At 42.7% G+C, this 14,432-nt stretch overlaps 1 protein-coding gene across 4 annotated transcripts in view; it reads right to left on the minus strand.

Annotated features, from left to right (window-relative positions):
• The window catches only part of SLC9A8 (solute carrier family 9 member A8), a 68,836-nt gene that overhangs the window by 37,235 nt on the left and 17,169 nt on the right, over window positions 1-14,432 (minus strand). For 3 of the 4 annotated variants that reach the window (XM_019458179.2, XM_053890153.1, XM_019458177.2), the window contains 2 exons: window positions 9,200-9,258; window positions 4,299-4,382 (listed from right to left, as the gene is read on the minus strand). In XM_019458179.2, coding sequence (XP_019313724.1) covers window positions 4,299-4,382; window positions 9,200-9,258 — 143 coding nt within the window. The remainder of the gene's footprint in view (window positions 1-4,298; window positions 4,383-9,199; window positions 9,259-14,432) is intronic. The other variant, XM_053890152.1, reaches the window with a different exon arrangement.

Genomic DNA, 14,432 nt, shown 5'->3' on the forward strand with positions numbered 1-14,432 from the left:
ATCTTTCAGCCAGGGCAAATCCTATCCTATGCTCTCAGTGCACAATGACCCTCTCCTGGTACATGGCCAAAATCTTTTATTATTATTATTATTATTATTATTATTATTATTAATGCTTATTGATTTTTGAGAGAGGGAGAGAGAGAGAGCGAGCATGGGAGGGGCAAAGAGAGAGGAAGACACAGAATCCAGGCTCTGAGTCATCAGCACAGGGCCCGATGGGGGGCTCCAACTCATGAACCATGAGATCATGATCTGAGCCGAAGTCAGATGCCTTAACCAACTGAGCCACCCAGGTGCCCCATGCCCAAAATCTTATATTCATTTATGTAACTATTTGACTGAGGTCTGTCTGTCCCACTAAGCTATAAGCTCAGTGGAGGAGGCAGTGACCTGGTCTGCTGTTATATAACATAGTTACTGGCATAATGCCCGTCAGATAGAAGATAATTAATAGGTACTGAAGGAATTAACTGTGTTTCACATCTGATCAAAGTCCAAAATTTATACAATTATAATTTTTTAATTAATTAAGAAAAGGTGCCTAATTCTTTTTAAAGATTTTAAAGTAATCTCTATACCCAATGTGGGCTTGAACAGACAACTGTGAGACCAAGAGTTGTGCACTCCACCAACTGAGGCAGCCAGGCGCCCCAGAAAAGGTGAATTATTACAAAGTATGTCAAGATAATACGTTACATGATCAAAAACTCCTGTTTGCTGTCCAGGGCTTGCTATCTATCCATCTGTCTATCTATCTAAAGTTTACTTATTTAAGTAATTTCTCCATGCAACGTGAGACTTGAACTCAAGACCCCAAGATCAGGAGTCGTACGCCCCTCTGACTGAGCCAGCCAGGTGCCCCTTAAATAACTTTATTTTACTCTATTAGTATCCTCATCAAATACGACGGATAAAACATATTTCCATCTATACTTCACAGCATTTAAGAGAATATATCTGCGTCCTGGTAGCGTGGTAAATCTTTCAAATTTCCGTAAAATTAAAAAAAATTAAGCTACTTATTAGAATCCTGTGGACTCCACTTAGGAACAACACCAAGGAACCTCGAAACCTGATTGTGGGCATAGACAAGGAATCCCATTTTTTACTTAACTGTCAAGCCACAGACAACAGGAACTGCTATTTTAAAGCTGACTTCAAAAGTTACGTCCTCACCTCAACACCAACGGCCCCACCAAGCCTATCTCCTTCAGGAACCTTTTTTGCTTCTTTTGTTGCAATTTTGATTTGGCTGCCCATAATCTAACATTCAATTATTTTGTCTGGTTTATCAATCTTTAGCACACAAAAAACTTTAAAATATTCAGGGCAAACACAATGATTTGTTTTTTCTAAACCAAAGGCTTTCATCTAGGAGTTTCCTCTGCAAAGAGCTAATTTACTTTTGTTGTTAAAAATAGATTAAAATAGATTAAATTAAGCCTTGATCTGTTTATAGGAATCTAATGCTAATATAAATTTATGTAGCTGGTTAATAGTAATCTGGATATTGAAAATTTACCCAAATTCAAGTTACCACACTAAAAGAAGTTCCCTTTGTTACGCCGACCAAATTTATCTGTTTCTCTTTGACATAACTAATGTCCTATTCTTTATATGATATTAATAATTTTAAAGAACCAATAGCTGCCTATCTAATGCATATTAAGTGATGGGAATCTCACTGAAATTTTTATTCCAAGTTCAAATTTACATCAACAAATACAGCAATATTAAAAACATTCAAAGTTGACTTCCTATCTTCTTTGGGGAGGACAGAAGTGAACAGAAGTCTCTGAATTCACATTTCTAACTCACATTAGTCCATTTCACATAAATTGTCACATTTCCTGCTGGAGAGCCATCTTCAAACAAATGTCTTTCTAAGAAACTGTTATTTTCCTCAAATTTTGAACAAGTTTATCTCCCTCCCTCCAAAAAATTAGAAAATAAAAATTTTATATGCTCTAATATAATATCACAGTGTCATGTTTTTAAGCAAAGATCAAATCAACTTCCTCAGCATTGTTTTTTAAATTAAAAAAAATTTTTATTTAAAAAAATGTTTATTTATTTATTCTGAGAGAGAGAGAGAGAGAGAGAGAGAGAGAGAGAGAGAGAGAGAATCCCAAGCAGGCTCCGGCTGTCGGCACGGGGCCCGACGCAATCTCATGGCTGACGCCATGACCTGAGTGCAAATCAAGAGTAGGGTACTTAACTGACTGAGCCACCCGGGCACTCCCACTTCACATTGTTTTGAAATATTCTCTTTTATCTGCGTATAGTTCTTTTAAGATTTGTTTATAAAATGAAAGTGTGAAAGACACTGACTTTTAACTTCTTCTTGCCTGTTCCTTTTTAAAAAAAAATTTTTTTTTTAATGTTTATTTATTTTTGAGACTGAGAAAGACAGAGCATGAACAGGGGAGGGTCAGAGAGAGAGGGAGACACAGAATCTGAAACAGGCACCAGACTCTGAGCTGTCAGCACAGATGTGGGGCTCGAACTCACAGACCGTGAGATCATGACCTGAGCCGAAGTCGGACGCTCAACCGACTGAGCCCCCCAGGCGCCCCTGGACTGAACAGTTTAAAATATTTATGTTTTAGTATCCAGGTGGAAAACTAAAGATTTAATTAGTATGTTTTAACAAAACTCTAATGACTAAATTTAACTCATTTACTAAGTTATCAATAATGACAGTGGTCATATTAATAATAGATGATGTTAACAACAACAAGGAACACCATCGATTATTTAATGTGGTGGGTCATGCTCTGCATACATTCTTTCATTTTGTGCAAACCTTCAAACAACCCAGGAGGTAGGGTTTGGGGGATTTTTTGTTTTTAATTTTGACTCTACCCAAAAGACACCTGTAGGAGGCAGTGCATGATTAGACCTATGTCTCTCTGGCTCTAAAGTCCAGGCTCTTTTCCTCTGTCGAAGGGTAGGCCAAACTTTCCAACCTTCACAATTTTTAATCACATTCACAAAATAACTGATGTATTACTAATATTTTAAGTTGAGTCACTTTTTTATTTTAAAACTGAAGTACATTTATTTATTTATTTATTTATTTATTACATTTGAGAGAGAGACAGAGAGACAGAGAGCGAGTAGGGGAGGGACAGAGAGACAGAGACAGAATCTGAAGCAGGCTCCAAGCTCCGAGCCATCAGCACAGACTCCAACGCAGGGCTTGAACTCACGAACCACGAGATCATGACCTGAGCTGAAGTCGGAAGCCCAACCGACTGAGCCACCCAGGCGCCCCTAAAACTTAAGTACATTTAAAGAGGGGCACCTGGGTGGCTCAGTTAGTTGAGCATCTGACTCTTGATTTTGGCTCAGGCCATGATCTCACAGTGCACAGGATCAAGCCCCACACTGTGCTCTGTGCTGACAGCATGGAGCCTGCTTGGGATTCCCCCCACCCCATCTCTCTCTGCCTCCCCTCTGCTCTTGCACAGGTGTGGGCGTGCACGTGTGCGCTCTCCCTCTCTGTCTCAAAAATAAATAAACTTAAAACGTCAAGAAAAAGACACCCCTCCCCCACCCCCCACATACACACAAACTGGCTTAAAAGTGAGAAGCTCCCGCCCAGGCAGAATGAGTCCCACTGGAAGCTGGAGGGCAGAGACCAGAAATGCTGGGGCAAGGCGGGGAAGTGGGCAAGGGCCGGTGAGGCCGCTCTCTAGGCTGAGGAGCCAAGAATGAGCAGAGTAACTGTGGGACTAGACTAGGTGATGGGTCAGAAGGAGCTGGAGGGCTGGGGAAGGATGAGGCTCCAGTCTGGTAAGGAGAAGCTGGGCCAGGGAGATGGCGGAAAGAAAAGGAGTCTGGGGATAAGGGGACATCAGAGGGGGAGCTAGGGCAGGACACTGAGAGGGGAGACCCTGAAGGATGGAGAGGCCGAAGGAGGGACAAAAGCCGCACATGGGAAGCTGAGAATCAAAAGGCTTGGGACACGCTGTCCTCTTAACATGTGTCAGTCTGTGTCCAAAAAGAAGAGTCAATATATTGCCCGCGTACACTTAAAAATCACTTTGGCCATCACTTCCTAGGAAAAGTAACCCTCTGTGGAAAATACTAGTTTAATAAGCCACACGGCCTGAAACCAGTAAAGCGACCCACTAAGTGCTACGTGCGCCCCTCTCCCTCAGGCAGCGCACCCCCGGGGTGCTCACACAGAGCCACCGCTGCAAGGTCAACACTCAAGCTCTCAAGGAGCTGGTCTCACCGACTCGGGCAGCCACCTAGACCAAAAGCACCAGCGCGTGCCTGGGCCTTACCTTGTGTAATGAATATCCTGACTCAAATATAATAGGAGGAAGCAGGAGAAGGAAAAACATATTTGGACGAAACATTTCTTCTTCCTGTAAATGTAAAATGGGTATTTTCAGAAGCATGGAAGTTATATATTAAGAAATAAAATCCGTCAGTGAAGAGCCAAAGTAATTGTTCTCGTAGGCCCTGTGGAAATATTTAATGTTTAAAAAAGAACCTGATGATAGAACCGAGCAGCAGAAGAAACCAAAGACACCACAAAACCTGCACTAATAAATGTAGGACAAGTGATTTTATTTTATTTTTTATTTTATTTATTTTTTGTAATATATGAAATTTATTGTCAAATTGGTTTCCATACAACACCCAGTGGACAAGTGATTTTAAAGGTGACCAGCAAAATAAATAAGAATGAAGTGCTTCCAAACACACCCTGTATGCTTTTTATTCTTTACTGAGGAAAGGAAGTTAATATTAATACAGAAGACATTTCAATGAAAACAGAACGCTTACAAAAACAAGTCCACAAACTGAAATCCTCCAGAAAAAAAGTTAACAGTAAGCCTTAGAACAATCCACTTGGAGGAAGACTAAACCCTATACACGTTTAAAATTGCCCTGGCCTTTTCTCTGCCTGTCACAGACAACTAACTGTGCCACTTTCCTAAACCTGGCTGTGATGAAATAATGTCCACCTGATGCCCTTGTGACTCGGGACATGGCTACAAAGTCAGCCCCTTGCTATGCTTCCAGATTCAAATATTAAGTGTCATTATGATAGGTATTTCTAGAATATGGCCATCTTGGGAGGAATGACATCATAATTTCATGTTCTATATTAACATCTCTAATTGTTGGTGTATCAGGGGGAAAATCCATATTGGTCTTCAAATCCGAAATGACTACATGTAACACAGAGTCTCCTTAACACTGCAAAATTAGGCCCTTTTTCATAGGAAAATTTCATGCTACAGTCTTGACAGTCTGATTTCTTGTCAAAATCCCTATTCAGAAGAATGGCTAAGTGTATTCTTACAACTGTACAGCTGTTGCCATAAAGCCTAAAACAACATTCAAAGGCTCAAACTAGAAGCAAATGATGGCTGCTGAAAATGCCTTATTAAGTCTTAAAATAGCTGCCTGAGCAACAAGCTCATGCCTCAGACTGGGACCACGTGAAAAGAAACGGGCCGGTCTGTGTGTTGCGGGGCAACCTATCCTCAGGATCTGCGCAGGGGACCACTGCATAGAACCCACCTGCAGTGGGTTGCACAGGGTCCTCCAGCCTTAATCCATGTCCACCTGGAACCCCAGAATGTGACTTTCGTTGCAAAGAGGGTCCTTGCAGATGTAATTAAGGGAAGAATCCAGCTAACCCAGTGAGAGTGTCCTTATAAGAGACAGGAAAGGACACACAGACACCAAGGACATGTGAAGACACAGGAGAAAGGGGTTATGTTGCCACAGCCAAGGAATGCTTGGGACCACCAGAAGCTACAAAGCTAATGAAGGATTCTCTCCTACCACCTGGACTTGCTCCCAGAGGGAACACGGCCCTGCCAACATCCTGTGTTCAGATTTCTGGCCTCTACAACTCTGAGAGAATAACTCTCTGGGGTCTTAAGCCAACCGGTTTTGGTAATTTATGCATGTACCGCCTTGCAGTGAATAGTGTTACAGAAAGATCCCAGGTTCTTTTTGGCAACACCTCCCCGCAGATGGTATAAGGTGATTTTAGGTGACACTTGAGCAGTGGATGCCATATACCACTGATGCCCCCAGATTGAGAAAGTCCACTCTTTTTGATTCATTTTCTGGTCTCAATTAAGTCAAAGACACCACAGTTTGGCGTTACAGGCAGTAAAGCCTCTCTCCAATGTGCTGATCTCCCTTTCTGACAGAACGGGCTTGATCTCAGGGGCTTCAGCAGGCATTTCTACTCCTTTGTTTTTATCATATTTATTTATAAAAATATTGGTTTCCGCAGTGTTATAATGTTTCCTTTAAAAGAAACATATATAGCACACCAGCATTCACAACATTATTCACAGCAGCCAAAAGGGAGAAACAACCCAACGGTCCATCAACAGGTGAATGGATCAACAAAGACCCGTATATATTATTCAGCCACAAAAAGGAAGGAAATTCTGACACAAACTACAGTATGAATGAATTTAAAAACATCACACTAAGTAAAATAAACCAGACACAGAAGGACAAATGTATGATTCTACTTATATAAAGTACCTAGAATAGGTAAATTCATAAAGCTAGAAAGTAGAATGGGGGCTACGAAAACAATAGAAAATACTGAAAAAATAGAAACCAGAACAGACTGTGGGGCGGGGGGACCGGGGAGTTGTTTACTGGGTAGAGTTTCTGTCTGGGATGATGCAACAGTTCTGGAAACAGATAATGGTGGTGAGTATACAACACTGTGAACGGTATTTAACCCCAGTGCAATGTACACTTAAAAATAACTAAGACGCTACTTTACGTTACGTATATATATATAGTTTTAAATGCTTATTTATTATTTTGAGAGGGACGGAGAGAGAGAGAGAGAGACAGAGACAGAGACAGAGAGAGACAGGGAGGGGCAGAGACAGAGAAAGACTCCCAAGCAGGCTCCAGCTGTCAGCGCGGAGCCTCGGGGGCTTGGGGCTCAATCCCACTAACCAAACTGTGAGATCAAGAGTCAGTAGGTTAACCACTTAACATACTGAGCCACTTGGGCACCCCTATGTTATGTATATTTTACCACAACAAGAGCCTTAAAAAAAAACTACTACAAGAAAATGTATATACATAAAAAAAGCAAGTTGCTTTCAAGAAATAAATATGTAAGCACATGATAACACAGGCGGAAGGCAGGCCCAGCGGGACGGTCTGGCCAAAGAACTGCATGCAATGAACACCAAGCTCCTTGTTTTTCTTATCTTGCTCCCGGCAGCACCTGGTTTCCAAACAGGTGTCCTGCTTCCTGCTTTGGCTTTCCACAAACACCTGTTCCTCCAGGAAGCCTGCCCCATCTCTCAGAGGGCCTGATAGACCCCTTCTCTGAGGTCAAGCCCAGGCTGCCTGGAAGGCTCTTTAGGCACTCCATTACCTTCCCTACCCAACTCTGGTTCACTTGCCTGTACTATTAAATATATTACTATTATTTAACTTGAAAAGTAACATCTATTGAACAATAGATTCAACAAAACCGAAGCATATAAAACTCAAAAGTGGAAGACGATCTCCCCCCACCTCCTCTGTTCCCACCACTCCGAACAGGGGCCACCATCTCCCAGGCCTCCCTGGCCACACAGCACTCCCGGAAGGGGCAGCCGCTGGATCTCTGCAGGGTGGAATGTGGGCCTGGTGCTAAGAGAGTTTCTGGAGGCGGGTTGGGGGACGGGGCTGGATGGGTGACCGGCATTAAGGAGGCCACTTGCTGGGAGGAGCACTGGGTGTTCTATGTAAGTGATGAATCTCTGGGTTCTGCTCCTGAAACCAGTACTACACTGTATGTTAACTAACTTGAATTTAAATAAATGTATTAAACATAAAATAAATTTAAATAACATATAAGTTCCAAAAGAAAAAAAAGTTTCTGCTTCTTCAAGAGAAGCTCGAGATTCAGATTTCTATGTGAAATTCCCAGAAAGTTATATAGATAGAAAATATTTTAAAATAAAGCTAATGCTTTTTAATTGTTTAAAAGTCAATTCCAATTTTGAGCAACTGATTTTAAATCAAGCACAATCAAAACACATCAGGCTGTATCTAGGAGTAGGGCAAGGGTTACAGTCTGTGTCCCCTGCCCTAGAATGAGCCACTGTGAGGGTGACTCAATTTAACCAGTTGTAGGAGGGCAGAGACATCATTCACAGTGGGCTCTAGTGAGGCCTGCCCAGTCCCTTCCCCAGCTCAGGGGAGTTCTGTAATGGCAGGAGCTCAACATAGATTTTGAGATTCCATTTAATACATACAACATTTCCTAAGTATTATTTATAACAGTTTCAAATTGTGTTTTAGGTCAGACTGTGCGACTTGTTTTGCACATTTTACACTCTACAGTTTCACAGGTAAACGAATCCTAGCACCTAGAAGCAGAATCAAAACAGGAAGAGTTTGAATGGGATGAAGTGTAGCCACATAACTCTTTAATATTTTCAAATGAACCTTGTTCCCCTCCTCAAAATCAATTCCGTCACATACTTTTTAATCTCAGTACTTACTATGGATGTACACACATTTAAGTTCGAGTTTCACTTAGTCCTTGTACCACAAGATGATGCTCACGCTCTACCCACTGTGTGAACATGAGGGTATGAACACCCACACCCTGAGGACAGCACAGTGTGGCGGAGAACAGAGAACACACGGGGCCAGCAGGGTTGGACAGAAGGCTCAACTACTTTCTAGCTCTGTGATGTTGGACGTGTCTCAACCTCTCTGTGGTCGCTTTCTTTATCTGTAATACCAGAGTGATGACAGAATGTGGTCATCTACATCATGTGGTTGTCATGAGGACAACATGAGCTACAGTGTATAAAGCATACTGTAAGCTCTGGCGCTGGACAAATACATTTTATCTTCCACTGTCAGCGGTAACCACTGATACATGTTTTATGCTAATTAGAGACTTTCCCCAGAGAGCAGGTTAGTCTAAGGTGATAAAAATGCAAATAAATAACAAAATAGGACACTGAGTGCTCCCATGTTAACTCGTGAGATTTATACTTTTTCAGAGAAGTCCGAGGTAATGATATCAACCCTAATCCAACAGAACGTTAAAAAATTCACGGGACAATATAAACTTCCCTCATGGTGAAGCAATGATAAGCCACCGTAACTAACCATCAGTGCTCCTAAAATTAAAGATAATCAATAAAAATCGTAAGTTGGGTAAACCTACCTTCCAATTTGCCAATTTTTTAAACTCTATAATTTTTATAACTGCTCCCATGAGAATACCTGGAAGAGAAAATGTAAAGTTGAACATAATTTAATTCATGAGAAAGATTACTCAGGTTTATCATCGTACAGAATCTGATTATTATGTCTTTAAATAGCTTTTATGGGTTTCTGCAAGTCTTATGTCTGAAAACCTAAGAATGGAAATCAGTGTGACGTTCTCAGTCACAAGTTCCTTTCTCATTTGCATCTCAGGTAAACGTACCGTTAATGAAGTCAACGACAATCTGGGGGCAGGGGTGCAGCTGGGGAAACGGAAAGCTTGACGAAACCAGACCCAAGGACAGTCTTTCCGCCTGTCGGTTTGCTACATCCCCCCGTTTTCAATGTGAAACGACCAAAAGCTTACATGCTAAGTTTGCCTGATGCTGCTTTTCCTACCATTTTCAAAAAAGAATCCCAGATCACTTTCTTAGACTCAGATGGCAGCTCTATGTAGAGCGTTTCGTTAGAGATAAAACCCCGATGCTAAAAATAACCTAAAGTAAAAATTCTGTGAAATTCCTGGAACGAAACAGACCATCTAAGTTCAGGCGTGTTTCCTTAAGGCTGACAGGCTCATTACTCTCTCATAAAGAACCTACCAAAAATAATTCTCAAAGAAGCATCACGGGTACAATTTAAGATTGCTCTGTTACTCACTAGATAAATGATTTTTAACCCTGTTGCCTCCCTAGAATCACCATGGGAGCTTTTTATAAGAAAGACACCTGAGCAGCACTCCAGACCTCCTAAGTCACCATCTCCGGTAGGGGGTGATACAAAGCAAGCCTGAAGACCACTGTCCACGCTTACAGACAAAGACCCACTTCCCCCTGCAGAGGAAGGAGCTTTTCCACGTCGACAACAGAAAGCTGAAGAAACACACTTTGTGGGGTGGGGCGAGAAGACAATACGAAACAGAGAAGTTTATCAGGAAAAGGAATTGCACTAACACTCATTGCTGTGGGGGAGGGGTTTCAGGTGAAGAGAGGAGATGAGCAACTTGAACTTTATAAGCCTCTCTACTATTTGAACTGGTACATATTATTAAGACAGTAACAAAATTACTTCAAAAGATAGACGAAGACAAAATAGATCTGAGCTGTAAAGGGAGTCAATGAACCTATTTTCAAAACACAAGTTGCCCAATTCAACTTTCCAGGTGGCATGAAAGCACTCATTCTAACCTCTCCAGGGTTCCCCAGCTGCTTTTTATTTCTTATCTTTCCAAATTTTGTATACATTTTAAGGACTTCTTTTTTTAACGTTTGTTTTTGAGAGAGAGAGAGACAGAGGGATCCATGCTACAAGGTGGATGAATCTTGAAAACATGCTAAGTGATGGGGCACCTGGGTGGCTCAGTCGGTTGAGCGTCCGACTTCGGCTCGGGTCATGATCTCATGGTCCGTGAGTTCAAGCTCCGTGTTGGGCTCTGTGTTGACAGCTCAGAGCCTGGAGCCTGCTTCAGATTCTGTGTCTTCCTCCCTCTGCCCCTCCCCTGCTCACACTCTGTGTCTCCCTCTCTCAAAAATAAACATTTGGGGCGTTTGGGTGGTTCAGTCGGTTGTGTCCAACTTCGGCTCAGGTCATGATCTCACGGTTCATGGGTTCGAGCCCTGCATCGGGTTCTGTGCTGACAGCTCGGATTCTGTGTCTCCCTCCCTCTGCCCCTTCCCCGCTTATGCTCTGTCTCTCTCTGTCTCTCAAAAATGAATAAAAGTTAAAAAAAAATTTTTTTTTTTAAATGCTAAGTGAAAGAAGCCAGGCACAAAAGACATGTATTTTATGACCCATTTATATGAAATATGCAGGGTAGGCAAATTTATAGAGATAGAAATGGTTGTCTTGGGCTGGGGAAGAGGGGCTTGGCGGTGATAGCTAAAGGGAATAGGGTTTCTTTTTGGGGTGATGAAAATGTCTACAATCGATTGTGGTGATGGTTGCACAACTCTGCAAATATACTAAAACCCATCGGAGAGTACATTTTAAATGGGTAACTCATATGTGAATTATATATCTCAATAAACCTGTCACATTACAAGAAAGGCTACAGATTGTACAAGTCCACTGATACAAAATGTGTGGAATTAGGCAAATCTACAGAGACAGGAAGCAGGATGGAGGTTGCCAGGGTAGGAGGAAAGGAGGAAATGGGAAGTGAATGCTAGTAGGTAGGTAGAGGGTTTCTTTTTGCAGCGATGAAAACGTTCTGTAATTAGATAGCGGTGATGTTGCACAGCCCTGTGAGCATATTGAAAACACTGAACTGTACACCCTAAAACTGTGAACTTTACAGTATGTGAATTACATTTTAAATTTTTCAAGAGTCACAACTTTTTAAATCAGTCCCCAGATGATCGCTGTCTCCCATCGTGTGCTGCTCACGGCGGACTTGCGATGAACCTGTCAGTTCACGCCTCTTTGTGGAAGTGTGTTGCCCTAGGGCAGATCCAGAGACGATGAATGGCACAGCACATTTTTATCTCTTGAGGATGTTGCCAAATTGTCCTCCCAAGTGCTGCACCAATTCTCACTGGGCACCAGAGGCTCCCCCATTCTCACGAACCCTGGATATCATCCGAATAACACTGTTGCCCATATGATGGGCAAGAAGTTGCACTGCACTGTTTCACTTTGCATCTGACAGTTAATCTACATTCAGTAATCACTCCTGATTACTGGGGAAGTTGAACCTCTTTTCCTGGTTTCCGATTTCATTTTCAAAGCTAGCGCTTTTCTGCTCTACTAAAACCTCAACTTTCCCTTTCCCTTGTAAATGTATACCAAAGTTTAATACCATGGTTAATGCTTTTGTAATTACATATGGAGCAGCTGCATTTGAAAAATAATTATTCATAATTATTATTACATCTATTGACTATAATCATAATTATTCTATTGCCTAAGCTTGTTTCTATATTATTATTTATGAGGCATTGGAAAGCTTTGTAAAATATGATGTGATATTATCACTACTGTTACTATTACTACTTGAGCAATTCTCTTTAATTTTTTTTAATGTTTATTTACTTTTGAGAGGGAGAGAGGGAGAGAGAGAGAAAGAGAAAGAGAGAGAGAGAGAGAGACAGAGCATGAGCAGGGGAGGAGCAGAGACAAGGAGACACAGAATCTGATGCAGGCTCCAGGCTCTGAGCTGTCAGCGCAGAGCCTGACGTGGGTCTTGAACCCACGTGCCGTGAGATCATGACTGAGCTGAAGTCGGATGCTTAACTGACTGAGCCGCCCAGGCGCCCCTAGGATTTGTCGCTTTAAGTTATTTCTAATCCTCCAGAGAATGCTTCAGGTATGAAGGCTCAGAGTTGAAGTAGCCAGTCTAATGGCTCAGAGCTAGCAAGGGACTCGACATCCTACCAGTTCATGACGCTAAGACACAGGCAGACTACACCTGCCTTTACAACCCGTGAACCCTCACCTCCCTCCCAGGGTGCAATGCTGCTCTACCAGCATCACTGTGCAACGATCCTGATAATTAATGTTGCAGGAAAAACATTGAAAATGTTTTAAGGAAGAAAATCAGGTTGCAAAACCTGATCCCAATTCCCTTAAAAAAGATGTACATATATATACATACACATATCTATATTTGAACTGGTACATATATATATATATATACACACACACACATAATATACATGTATGTATACGTGTGTGTGCATGTGTGTGTATATATATACATGTATTAATTTGCCCTGTGTGAAAAAGAAGCACACACACATCCTATGTGCCAGGCACTGTGCTGATGTATAAAATACACATTATTTTAGTTCATCCCCACAGTTACCCTGCAAGGCAATAAACCATGATAACACAGATGATAATATTAACAGCAGCAGCTAATAGTTACTGATTACTCAGCAGGCAGGCATCACACTAAGTGGCTTCTATGCATGAGCATGTTTAGTATGTGCAATTCTAGGACGTGAAGGCACCATCACCTGCACTTTACAGATAGGGAAACTGAGGCCAAGGCCCGGCATCACCTACCTAGTAAATAGCAGATACAGAGTTGTTTAAAAGTGAATTATTTTATCTTTATTTGACTATATAGCAGGTGCACATGGTACAAAATTTTTAAAGGTACCAAAGAGTATTCAATGAAAACTTGAGTCTGCAGGCTTTTTTTTTTCTAGGTTTTTGCTATCACTGCCCTTCCCAACTGAGTAAATACATGATTTCCCATGTGTGCGGGGGCATCCAGAGGAAAAACCCCTGAAAGAGGGATGGGTGGATCAAGGTCACAGGCATTTTTAATTCTCACGCCGCGAGGCCTGCCCAGCTGTCTTCACACAGCCCATCTGTGTGAGCTGCTGAGAAGGCCGAGCTGAGTGCTCACACCTGTCCCCTTCTCCAGAAGAGCGTCGTCAGCTGCTGAGAGGCACCTTATCAGGAAGCTGTGCCCACCCTGCACCGGTTCACAGCCAATGACTAACAGGGCGTTAGGAGTCCAGCCCCTTCGCTCTAAAGAGGGACGACCACAGTGTGGGTTCTTGCCCCAGAGCCCTCCTACTGAGGCTCAGGCTGGGCTTAAACGGAGATCCCTGCCGGTGTTTGGCTCCTTCTCCTCCCCTAGTCTCGTGTCCTCACAGATTTATTCATGAAGAGCATCCCTCGATAAATTACATGTCCCAACCTCCTGTCTCAAGACTCTGCTTTTAGGCTCCCAACTTAAGACAACTGGTTCCAAGAGCGGAGTGGTTCCAGGAAGCACACTCGAAGGATGCTCCCCGAGGAGGGAGGTGGATCTCTCAGCAGCCGGCTGGCAGTGAGGACCCCAACACTGGTGGGGAAGTACTGGTAGTCCCTCAGCTGGGGTAGCAGCGCCACTGCTAAGACTCCCTCGTGGTGACTGGGTTGGGACACGGGGTGGGAGGCAGTGGCTCAGGCAGCACGTGTGGTGTTGGAGAGGTTATGGGGGAAATAATGAGAACAGTGGAACGGTGTGGTTTTGCGGAGGGCCGCCAAGGTTTTTTGTTTTATGTTCTTACTTATTTTTGAAGGAGAGAGAGAGCAGGAGCGGGGAAGGAGCAGAGAGAGAGGGAGACGCAGAATTCGAAGCAGGCTCCAGGCTCTGAGCTGTCAGCACAGGGCCCGATGAAGGGCTCGAACTCACGAGCTGTGAGATCATGACCTGACCCGAAGTTGGACGCTCAACTGACTGAGCCACCCAGATG

The sequence above is a fragment of the Panthera pardus genome, unplaced genomic scaffold (genome assembly GCF_024362965.1).
Source record: "Panthera pardus isolate Hobbes unplaced genomic scaffold, ASM2436296v1 HiC_scaffold_25, whole genome shotgun sequence".
Taxonomy (NCBI): domain Eukaryota; kingdom Metazoa; phylum Chordata; class Mammalia; order Carnivora; family Felidae; genus Panthera; species Panthera pardus.